The sequence below is a fragment of the Oratosquilla oratoria genome, chromosome 7, assembly GCF_046742065.1.
Source record: "Oratosquilla oratoria isolate Oo_2021 chromosome 7, ASM4674206v1, whole genome shotgun sequence".
NCBI classification, from domain to species: Eukaryota; Metazoa; Arthropoda; class Malacostraca; order Stomatopoda; family Squillidae; genus Oratosquilla; species Oratosquilla oratoria.
In genome coordinates, this window is record NC_134783.1 from 7,803,655 (window position 1) to 7,816,223 (window position 12,569).

The window sequence follows — 12,569 nt, forward strand, 5'->3', positions numbered from 1 at the left end:
GAGACGTAGTAGGAGAGAAAGGGGGAAAAACGGAAAAATCTTTAGTGGGAGGTAAACTGAAATGAGAAGATGTAGTATAAGAGAAAGTTAGAAAGGAAACGAATTTTAGTCAAAGAAAAAGGAAGTGTATATGTTTATGCGTGGGATGTGGTTATGTTCGTGAGAGGTGTGTGTGTGTAATTTACGGTGAGTAGATTTCACTTCCCGCGTGTAGAGGGCGTTCCTGATTAGCCCCAGGTAAGACATGAGAATTCCTGTTTTACCCCAGGTTGGGTTTGAGCTGTTTGCATATTTTTGTAGCCTGTCAGTTAATGGGCTACATGCGATATTATTATTATTATTATTATCATTATTACTGTTCTGCCCATCTCGGCCAAACGCCGACCTTTTAAAGGAGGCTGGCGGGAACGTGAGGAGCTTTCCAAGTTCCTGATTGGCTGACCGCTGGCTGGCAGGAACACCCTTGCGAACTACGCTTGCCAACTACAGGAACTTGGAAAGGCTAGCTCCGAAGATTTCTTTGATTAGTGTGTGACGGGTCGTAAGCTGCATCACGTCACTACATATCTTCTATAATTTTTTTTTTTTTCGTCGGGGCTTTTTTCCGGTGGGGCTTTTTTCCCCGCCAGGTATTTTGAAGAACTAAACACTGCGAATATCTTGCTATTTCACTTTACCACGCAGATTTTTTGTTTTACCACCATATAGCCAATTTGTTTACGATCCCTGCGGGCGTTTGCTGTTGAACTTCGAAATTTGAGAGCAGCTAGGCATTAGAGAATACGGATTTGTTGAGTTGCTATATAACAATAAATGGCGTGCCAGACCGTCACGGGTTTAGTATCGGTTTTCCACTCTTTCGCATACTTATTTTGTCTGACGATTTCTCCACAACGTTGTCTTCCTTTTTAAAAATAAGTAAAATTTTGGAAATATTTCTTGCATTGGTTTGGTAGAATGGTTTTGTATGATTTATCAAATGTAGATGACTGAAAAACTTGTTCAATAAATCTAGCACCTGACTTTCATTTGGGTTGTCTCTGTTGGCAAGGTATTTGTCATTGGAATCGGACACTAGACAACCGAGTCAAAATAATACTCGATGACGACATAGCTTCTCGGTGAGAAAGCGGTAGTGAAACAAGGAAGTGTGAATACTTTTTACATTTTATCATTACCTCTACGATTGTTATCTTCCTTGCACACACCTAAAGGGGATGGCGACTATTGCAAGACGCCTTAATAATCTCAAGGTAATATAGGCCTATATCATGTGCCTGTAATGGTCACTGCCACTGGTGGTGGCCTATTGGTTACTATAATTGAGGTTCATCTAGATTTTTTTTTATATGTTTCGGGTCACTGTTTCACATAGAATAGTAACCAATTTGGCTTTTTCCATTAACATCTCAAATTTGAAATAATTTGACAGCAATTACTTCTGATACTTAACATTTGTTGCTCTGGTACTTAAGTTAACCAATGCCAATCACAAAATTTCTAAAAGGACAAAGATTTACGACGGTTCCATCGTGAGCTCAGTGACATTTCCTATTCAGTCTGTGAGGTTATATGTGTATTAATTGTCTAAACTCTTTGAGGACACGACATCCCTCGCGGGATAAAAGACATCTCCAATCAAGAAAAGAATGTTTATTATCTTTAATTTCAGTCCTACCTTTTTGTATCTTAAATCTTTCACCAACTTTATTACACTTTAGTGCAGTATTGTTCACAAGGATGGAAATGATTGTAACATTGTTATTTATGACAATACAATTATTCATATATTAGGGAGAAGTTAAAGATGTTGAAATTGATATGTATAGAAATCAATGTTTCTTTGCAAGTATTAGATTATTATACAGTAGTGACTCAAATTTGATTAACAATTATCAATAGATAACTGTGCATACAGTTGAATAGTACGAGATATTTTATTGTATTGAATTATTTGTAATATATGTAAGAAGCAAAAGGTGTTAGATTAATTATATTAGAAATTTCTTATATGACTAGAATTGTAGTTTAATCTTTTAAAATTTTAATGAACAGATTCAGGCAACTTTGGTTAGTCGCCTCTGCACTAATATGCCATCATCAGGGGAAACTGCAGCTGCTTCAGCATCTGTTCAATATGATTTAGGCAAGGCAACACCTTCACCTCCAAGTGAGCGTAAGTAAAAACCAAAGAAATTATTTTATATAATTATTATGGAACCATAATTGAACTGTCACATTTTTATGCCCATCTATCTCAGGCTCTTATATCTTCCCTCAGGAGTATTAAAACCTTATTTTTACTTGCTTGTTGACTGTCTTCAGTTTGAAAGCCAAGCACCTGAAACCAACTGTCTTTCATCAGCAGAGAGAAAGAAAAATATTCAGAAGCTTAGAAAACATACAGATAGTCCAGTCAGACAATTTGCTTTTACAGTAATCTTCAACAGCTCTTGGACACATAAGCTGCCCACAGTTTAGAAAAAGCACATAGTACCTATGCTAAAAGCAGAAAAACTATCGGATCTATCTGAGTCGTATAAGCCTATCACGTCCCTCTCCATCATATCTAAGTTACTGGAAAAAGGTACATACATATATGAATGCATGCATGCATACATGCATATGATAATTGGAAATCAAGGATTTAAATTAAGTTAGAACTGTACATGAATTTGAGGCATCCTATGATGACATTGGGGTGTAGGAGATGGGACCCAGTGAGTGTTGCTCCTTTCCTGTATACTGTACTTCAGTTAAGTAAATGCATACATGTATTATATGCATACATGTATTACATGCATGCATGTATATATACATGCATGCATATATGCATACATGCATGCATATATGCATACATACATGCAGACATACAATACATACATACCTTCCATCTGCACCACACAATGCATCCATACAAAAACATGTTCACACTCATATCACAAAACAGCCACTCCAAGATTGACCACCTTACTCTTTCCTCCAACAACAAAGCCATTCAGAGAAAAATCCCTCCCAAGAGAATTAACCTCTTTGATGTGATGATGCCTACATAGGCGTCATGAGGTGTGAGTGGGTATACGAGAATGCCGGCGTCGGTGTCTTGATTATATCTATTTTGTAGTTGTAACTGGCTGTTCAACTTATACATGGATGGGGTGGTGCGAGAGGTGAATGCTAGGGTAGTGGGTCAGGGATTGGAGATGGTTAAAGAAAATGGAGAAAAGTGGGAGGTGAGCCAGCTGTTGTTTGCGGACGACACTGCGCTTGTGGCAGGGTCAGAGGAGGGATTGAGGAAGCTGGTGGCAGAGTTTGGGAGAGTATGTGATAGAAGAAAGCTAAAGATAAATGTGGATAAAAGTAAGGTGATGAGATGTACAAGGGGTGAAAGTGGCAGTAGACTGGAAGTGAACATTAAGGGAGAGCGACTGGAGGAAGTGGATAGTTTTAGATACTTGGGTGCAAGTGTAGCAGGAAAAGGTGGAGTGAAGGTGGAGGTAGAATGTAGATTGAGAGAAGCGAGTAAATGCCTTGGTGGATTAAAGAGTGTAATGAGGAATAGACATTTGGGAATGGATGCGAAGAGGAGACTGTATGAAGGAGTGATTGTGCCAACAGCACTGTATGGGGCAGAAACGTGGAATATAAGAGAAGAAGAGAGAAGAAGTTTGAATGTGTTTGAGATGAGGTGTCTGAGAAGTATGGTGGGGGTTACTAGGCTGGATAGAGTGAGAAATGAGGAGGTGAGGAGAACAGGGGTGAAAAAGGATTTGGGAGATAGGGTTGATGAAAGAATATTAGGATGGTTTGGACACATGGAAAGAATGAGTGAAGAAAGACTAGTAAAAGAGGTATGGAAGGCAGATGTGGAGGGAGTGAACATGAGGGGACGTCCTAGGATGAGGTGGATGGATGGGGTGAAGGGGGCTTTGGGGAGGAGGGGAATGTCTGTTGAGGAAGGAAGGGAGAGGACGGAAAACAGAGGTGAGTGGAGAATGGTTGTATATGGATGATGATGTGACTGCATGAGGAGGAATAGGCGGGGGGGTGGGGGCCGGGGTAGTATGTGTGAGTAAATTTTGATGCAGCCCGAAGGGATTTCTCCCCGTCCTCGCCTTATATGCAGAGGGGGACGGAGAGGGGGGGTCGCCGATTAAATGAAGCGGCCTTGCTGTGGATGTACTGTGTCTTGCGACACTGCTTCTGACCCAGGGCGGTGGGCAGGGTGCAGGGATGACCCGTCATCCAGGAGGTGCTCAGATGAGAGGGAGGGTGGGAGGGGTGTGGAGTGTATTTGGGGATGAAATGGGTGGGAGTGTTTTTATGCCTTTCCCTTTTTGGCTACCTCCCTTGTAAGGGGGAAAAAGCCTTGGTATATGTATGTATGTAGTTGTAACAGATGTATTGTACATTAGGCATCCAGTGCTGCACATGAGAATTTGACTCGTATTGAAGAGGTTAAGAATCACACTTGCACCACTATTCATGTCACCAACCCACACTAAGAAAATACTAAGGTAGGCTTGGTCACAGAAACAAGCTGCCCCAAATTCAACCATTTGACAGAAGACACTGAACATCTCATCTTACTGCCCAATCTTAGCCATATTGAGACAACATAATATTTCTTCCATGAGTGACTTATGGGCCAACCTGGTGGCTGTTGCTGGTTATGTAGAAGCCATGGGTCTCCTTAAAGAAAGACCTGGGGCAGTGGATTGATTGAATGAAGGCCCTTTCCTCACTTATAAATTGGATGGGCAATTGATACTGAAGTCCATTTCCCCCTTTTAAAGGGGGTGGTTAATTGATACTGAAGGCCCTTTCCCCTTTGTAAGGGTGATTTGCAGGTTAAAGCATACACCCTCATCATTCACATTAAAACCCAGTGTACACCACTCTTGTCTCGCACCTAGAGGAAGAAAAATTAACCTTGTCCCATACCTCATTGCTTGGGTTAAAAGCAGTCCAGTGAAACTGGGTTTCTATAGTAGTGTCCAGTAGCCAGAGCTGGTATACTCCCACTTCATCATTTGGTGACCATCCCATCTCATCCATGTCTGCACCCGTTTGAAAATTTTCAGTAACACTGGTCACCCTTAATAGCCATGAATAAAAAAAAAAGCATTGAGTGGTGTAACTGGCCAGCCCTCTGCACAAATAAAAAACTATGTCCTCACATTCAGTACACAGAGCTTTGTTATCTACACAAAAGACCTCGGTGAAGGCAAATACAAAAGTAAACATGCTCTAAATGGTTGTCACTGTCAGCATAGGATTTGGGTAACAGAAAGAAACACCACAATGTTTGTATTTTCTCAGATAAACAATGCTCTTTTCTTCTTGGGGGCATTATTATGCTAAAGAGATGGAGTTGGAAGCTGTAAAGAAAAAAGTTAAATGAGGGATAGTAGCATTCAGTATGGTATAAAATAACTCATAAACACACAACTGCTTTCACAGCTTACCCAGCTGTAAATAAAACAGCCTGCAAGCAGTAAAAACCATAATGATGATATGGTTTAACATCACAAACTCCCCCCTAATGGGAGGCTAGGATGGTAGCCCTTACTGAGGACTTTGTAGCATGGAATTTATTGAACTATGCCCATGGTTCAACTTTGCTGGTGGCAGGGTTCGAACTGCCATCCCCTTGACCTTTGCTGCTAGTAACGGTGCTCAAATCTGCTCAGTCAGTGAGCTTCCTAGTAAAATTGGATCCTTGAAAATAATGGATGACTGCCCAAAAATAATTTCAATAGGGCATTTACACTTGTAAACCAAAATTATCTTTATAGAACATTACATTGGAAAGAATTTGTACCATGTTCTGTACAAAAGGCCTTAAACCCAGTCACTCAGAGCAGTAGATTTTAAATAATTGGCACACAATTCTATGCAAGACCCCTCAGACCCAGTTACCCATTGCATCACATCACAGAAGCACAGCTCACAGGGTGCAACAAAAAATCAAGCCTAGCAACAACATACACAGATTACATAAATATTTCTGTCTACTAAAAAAAAAGAGCTGTACTTTATCAAGCACCCTTGGGCATTAACACAGAAATCACTCAAGAGATACAGAAATAACACTAGTACAACTAATCAAGTCATAACCCAACAATTAGAATGTTATGAAAACATCAGATACCAAGTGCTCCAGATGAATTCACTACATGGAAGATGTATGCACCAATGTCCTTTCACCTTGCTGCTAGGGTATTGGCCAGGTCATAGGAGGCCTTTATTCCTTTCAATAGAAAAACACCAGAAAGAAATTTCCAATTCCCTTCTTTCAATACATTTAATCACCTTTTACAACTTGCTTGGGAAATAGTGATGACCATTCTGCACCATAGTAACAGAAGAGGCAGAATATATGATTTGAGAATGTTAGCAGAAACAAAGGATAATGAAATTTGAAAAGTGGTTTGGCATTGCTTTGTGAGGGAAGATTTGTTTCCAAACAAAAGAATGTGTGACTGCCCTACACTCTTTCACCCTAGACATCCCCCAAGATATCTTCTCTGTGTGATATAGAAGCTGACCTTATATCTGTGCTTAAAGTCCTTAGGGCTACAGGTCTCCAGCAAGAGAGATATGGGGCAGCATATTGATTGGCAACATAAGACAGTGGTCACTGTAACTTAATTTTCAGTTTCTTGTCATTCTTTCCCTAGACATTAAATTTGTTGTAAAAAAGGATACATATAACCAATGGCTTTTTTCCCTTTACAAGAGAGGTTGCCAAAAATAAAGTATATATAATCAAATATTTTTAGTTGCCTTTCTGACAGCTTTGATAATTCAATATGGTCAGTAATCTTGTTCTTCTCTTTATTTTCTTGTTACATTTTTCTAATTCTCTGTCACTCGGTGATAGCATATGCCATGACAGAGTCTAAGTGCACTCACCTTCTTTAGCCCGGGTAGATCATCTCTGTCAAGCTCCTCAAGAGACTGTCCTTCCCCACCTTCCCCACTGTTACCAGGTAGACTAGGTTATCTGACCCAGACATATCCCAAGTGGGTGACCATCCCCACTTGTCCACTATGCTTTTTCTCTCTCAGGTTATCCCCTTGTTATTATTGCTGTACAGTTTCACTGTACTTAGTAATGTGACCTGTGTGTCATGCATACTGTATAGATAAAAAGTACCCACTGTACTAGGTTTGTCGCTCTATTATCATAATAAATTAATATAGATAAATCAGGTATCCGCATGAAAAGGGTCATCATGGGGGAAGCAAGTCTTGTGACATTAGTGCCTCAGTTGGTGCTTGGTGATAAGGTGGGTTAATTGTCTCATGTTGATAACATTGAGTATATCCAGTAAAGCCTTGTTCAGGAACAGTCTTGCATATATATAACAATACAGGAATCACAAGGGAGTCTTGAGAACCAGAACTTTTGTCCCTCTGTAGAGTTATCTGGAGTTACAAAGGATTACAAAGGCGGAGCATGCCGACAGGAGACCTTTTGATCCATATCTAGGTCGGATGCGAAAAAAGAAATTATATTAATAATAGAATAATAAATAGAAAATATAATAATGTAAATAACAAATAAAATACATAAATAAATGCTTAGGTATAGTTAAATAATAAACAAACAGGTAAATAGTAAATAATAATAAATTGACATATAACTAATAATAAATGAAAATCAGACAGACAAATGATAACAAAACAAAAACAAATAATATATGATAAATTATAATCATTACAGCATCTTACTTAGGTATTTATCTAAATGATTCTTAAAGCTTCGAACTGAACTACATTGCACTACCTGTGCAGGAAGTTTATTCCATTCATTAACTACACGGTTGGCAAAGTTGTTTCTACCTACTTCCAAATTGAATCTATTTCCGGACAGTTTGAGACCATTGTTTCTTGTCTGATTCTCATTCAATGTGAAAATTTGGTCACTTGATGTTGCCAATTCCCTTTAAAATCTTAAAGACCTGTATCAAGTCACCTCTGAGTCTACGCTTTTTTAGGGAAAACAGATTTCATGTGTTTTAGTCAAGATTATCCACTGTCATAGGCTATCAAAAGAAACACCTTGTGAGGATGGAGACTTTATTAGTACAATGGTTTGCTTGTTAGAGCTTTATATCAAGTCTCGATATAAAGCTCTAATGAGCAAAACATAGTACTAATAAAGGCTGTGTCCTTTTATGGTGTTTCTTTTGGTAGACTTGTTGGCAACTACCTGTTACATAAAATGTCATAGGCCATTACAGGTTGTATAACTTTCCAACTCTAAGCACATGAATATATATGTGAATCTCTTTGATTACCACATTCTTGTAACAGCCTGCAGCTTGATCAAAGTAATCCCAGATGTATATTTGGTTTGGTTTTAGCATATAGTGATGATCCATAAAGCAGCTTCTCACTCCAAGGGAACAACTAATTTTAAAGTGATAAATCCAGAGCTACAATTTCCTTCAGAGTGCTGTTTGTATGCTGTTTGCTAGGAAGAATTACCATTACTGGTAAAGGCCCTTGTCTCTCTTATAAGGAAGTTGGTGAAATCAGAGTAAACCATTCTGCACCCATCCAAAAGATTTTCATTGGCCGTCCTGTCTTAGCACGTGGAGAGAGTCACCCCTATCCTCTGCCACACTGTTCTGGTCAAAGGAAATACAACACAGTAAAATGCAGCATTTTCACAGCAGGGTCAGACCCTGAAAAAAGAGAAACAAATTTGGAAATGTTGATAAAAGACAATCTGTCACCTGACAGACATATGAGCAGGATTGTGGGAGAGATGTGTGGACTACTGCAGAAAATTAAAGTGGTGTTTCACGAAATGGATGAAGAGATGAAAAAATTCCTCAAAATCCTAATCCGTCCAAGACTGGAATAGGTGTTAGTAGTTTGGTCCCCACACAGAACGATCAAGAGAATACAAAAGGCAACAACCAAACTGGTACCCAGCCTGGCAGATAAACCATATGAGGAAAGACATAGCACTGGATCTGCCAACTCTGAAAGAGCAAAGAGAAAGGTGATATGATTACAGTGTTCAGGTCACTAAATGGGATAGATTACACTGAGAAAAGAATCTCCTGATTAAAGATGAAGGTTTTAAGAGGTCATGGGAGTGAATCGAGAAAGACCACATGTCTAAAGGATGTGAAGAAATAGTTTTCCATATAGATGTAAAAATACTTGGAATAGCTTAGGTGGTATAGCCCAAGCTCAAACAATACATGGGCTCAAATGTAAATATGATAATTGGAAATCAAGGATATGGATTAAATTGGAACTGTTCATGCATTTGAAGCTTGGTATAATAAAAAGTTAGGGAATAGGAAATGGGACCCAACAAGTGTTGCTCCTTTCTTGTATACTATAATTAGGTAATTACACACACTGGTGTGGTGGTACTGTGCTCTGCTGCTAATTCAGTGATTTAAGTACAACTGCCCAGGGCTGAAAATTTCAGCATCATTCCATTGTGAGTCAACACTCCAACTCTGGTGGACAAGGAGTTGTGGGTGTGTAAAGTCACAGTGTTATCCATAGATTGAGCCATATACAAGCTCTGACCTCTTATCCAGGAGGGTAATAGGTGTTGACCATGAGTCCAACTTGTGAATCGAGACTGGTGAATCACACACACACATACACACACTGGAAGACATAGGAAGGATACAAGGAGATTACTAAATTGGATGGAAGATTTCTTGCATGGCAGAAAAAAGGGAGTAGTGCTCAGAGAAAAGAGTTCAGCTTAGGAGGAGGTGATTAGCGGAATTCCACAGGGATTGGTTTTGGCTCCAGTAGCGTTCACTATTTATGTGAATGACATGGATGAAGATGTGGAATGTTATATGAGCTTCTTTGCAGATGATGCTGAATTGCTGAGGAAAGTGAATACTGAAACTAATTGTGAATCACTATGGAGACCTAAACAAGGTTTTGGAAATGGAGTCGGAAGTGGCAAGTAGACTTCAACATGAAATGTAGCATAATGGAGTTCGGAAAAAGTAAAAAAAAAAAAAAAAAAAAAAAAAAAAAGGACAATATACAATTGGAACAAAGGAAGTGAAGAAAGTGGGATCTGAAAAAGACCTGGGAGTAATTATCTCAAATGACATGTCCCCTAATCAACATAAACATACAAAATTGTCGGAGAATCTTAGAACTTGCTAAGATCAATAAAAGTGGTTTTTACTTGTTTAGACGAAGAAATGGTTAAAAATACTAGTCACACTAATAAGGACTAGACTAGAGTATGCTGTGACACTATGGTCACCCAGTACCAAAAAGAATATAAAGAAAATTTAAAGAATATAGAGAGCAGCCATGAAAATGGTCCCAACACTTTTGAAACCTGTCATATGAGGAGAGACTGGCTAAATTGAAATTACCAACTCTGGAACAAAGAAGAGAAAGAGGTGACCTGCTGACCATCTACAGAATCATGAAAGGTATGGAAATCCTTGATAGAGAGGACTTACTAAATTGCATAAGAGGAACTTGAAAAAAAAACTCTTAAAAGGATAATTTTTGAAGAGACCTGGAAAAAAGTTTTCCACACACAGTAATGGGTATCTGGAACAAACTGGATAAAACAGTAATATGTGCAAAAACTAAACACAAATTTAAGAGCAAACTAGACACTTCGAGATACGAAGACGGGGCACCACAAGCAATACCTCCCCTTGAGTAAAAGCCGCAACGATTGCAACAGCACTTAAGGAGAGAGGCCAAACGTAGAGTATGGGATCCAATGTATTTAACATTTCGCCCAGCAGGGCTTCATCAGAAATAACACAGTGGAGAAACATCTGACTCCTTATATAGCCTGAGTTTGCGGGGAGAAACAAACATAAAACTGGTGTAAACACAATTTGCGTAAATTGCTTGTTACTTGGTTATTAAAATTGCTAAAGGCTTATTTATTGTAAAAAATCCATTGTTTTGATTTATATTATCAGTGAGAGATATAAATGTAGATTCAAAACATCTATGTGTATGGTTTTCATATTTAATAATCTTAGAATTATTCCAGTCAGCATTGTGGCCTGTATCAAATCTATGTCTAACAATGGCATTATTCATATTGTAAGTTTCATATCATATTTATGTTCCAATATTTTTTTATCAATACATTGGTGAAAGTTTCCATGGTATTGATAAAAGAATATTGGAACAAATACGATATGAAAACTTACAATATGAATAATGCCATTTTTAGGCATAGATTCGATACAGGCCACAATGTTGACTGGAATAAATCTAAGATTATATAATATGAAAACCATACATGTAGATGTTTTGAATCTGCTTTTATATCTCTCATTGATAATATAAATCAAAACAATGGATTTTTTTACAATAAATAAGCCTTTAGCAATTTTAATAACCAAGTTACCTGCAATTTATGCAAATTATGTTTACATCAGTTTTATGTTTGTTTCTCCCCACAAGCTCGGGCTATATAAGGAGTCAGATGTTTCTCCACTGTGTTATTTCTGAAGAAGCCCTGCTGGGCAAAACATTTAATACATTGGATCCCACACTCTGTGTTTGGCCTCTCTCCTATACCTCCCCTTCCCGTAAGATACAATTAGGTAAATGCACACTCACTCACTTGTTCATCCACTTAAAAAAATTACAGAGTAGGCAAGAATGTCTCATTGGGCTACTGTAATGTGAATTTTTTATTATTAGCTTTTGTTAGTATGTGCAAATTTAACATCAATAGGGTTTATGTTGTGCAGAAGTTCTTAAGTATCTTTTATAACAATGACAGTAGCTGTTGCATTGACTTTAATTGATTGGAAACCTGCAGCTTCACAGTAGCCAACAGCATCTCTCAGCCTTCCCATAGGTCTATGGGAAATTTTTTGGATTTATTTGCATTGTATTAGAGTGGGTATGTTTCTGTGCCACCACTTGGCCCTCCTTTGTCAAAAAGTGGTTGGACATGTTGTCAAAGTTAATAGTTATCTTGGGCCAGGTCTGAAGATCAAATGTTGATGGGTTTTGAAGATGAAATATATCCAATTTGCAGGATCACTATGAACAGGTACTTGTCATTGGTCTTGATATCTTAATTTAATATGTAAATCACTGTAATTCAACGACAGTTGTTAAGCCTATTTAGAACTTGGAAAAAATAACCTGCCTTTCTTCAAAATGCCACTATGGGTGATTTAATATTATATACTTTAGTGAAGATATGGATTTTGAAATATATATTCGAAGCTCTTGAGCTTTGGTGCAAAATGGTTTTGAAGTTTTAGTGATAACTCTGATTACTTGCAGCTGTCGGACCTGGTGCATCCAAAACAGGAGATTACAAGAATGCTGAATATTATTGTTATAATGAAACAAGTTTCTTTGACTTCGAGATAGATATGGCCAAAGACCGTATTGAACAACCTGGAGCTGATAATGGTTTATTGTAATCTGTACAATTTAGAAGTGGATTTTATGTACATACTCATAGAATGGTATAAATGATATTTATAAAAATCATTGGTGTTGATTTTTTCTTTTCCTTTGATTGAAATTTAGGTATGGTGAATTTTCATAGATGA

General features: G+C 38.1%; 1 protein-coding gene across 1 annotated transcript; it reads left to right on the forward strand.

Annotated features, from left to right (window-relative positions):
- The first annotated feature begins 1,022 nt into the window (after positions 1-1,022).
- NdufV3 (NADH:ubiquinone oxidoreductase subunit V3) lies at positions 1,023-12,507 on the forward strand. Its single transcript, XM_076187783.1, has 3 exons — positions 1,023-1,253; positions 2,056-2,176; positions 12,295-12,507. Exons 1-3 carry the CDS (start codon positions 1,218-1,220, stop codon positions 12,435-12,437), a joined length of 300 nt encoding a protein of 99 aa, XP_076043898.1. The 5' UTR covers positions 1,023-1,217; the 3' UTR covers positions 12,438-12,507.
- Positions 12,508-12,569: the final 62 nt, after the last annotated feature.

Bases quoted from the DNA above. Each gene is read 5' to 3' on its own strand.
- NdufV3 (XM_076187783.1), top strand. From the start codon at position 1,218: ATGGCGACTATTGCAAGACGCCTTAATAATCTCAAG. The intron at 1,254-2,055 runs GTAATATAGGCC...TTTAATGAACAG, and splicing joins GACGCCTTAATAATCTCAAG to ATTCAGGCAACTTTGGTTAG. The intron at 2,177-12,294 runs GTAAGTAAAAAC...GATTACTTGCAG, and splicing joins ACCTTCACCTCCAAGTGAGC to CTGTCGGACCTGGTGCATCC.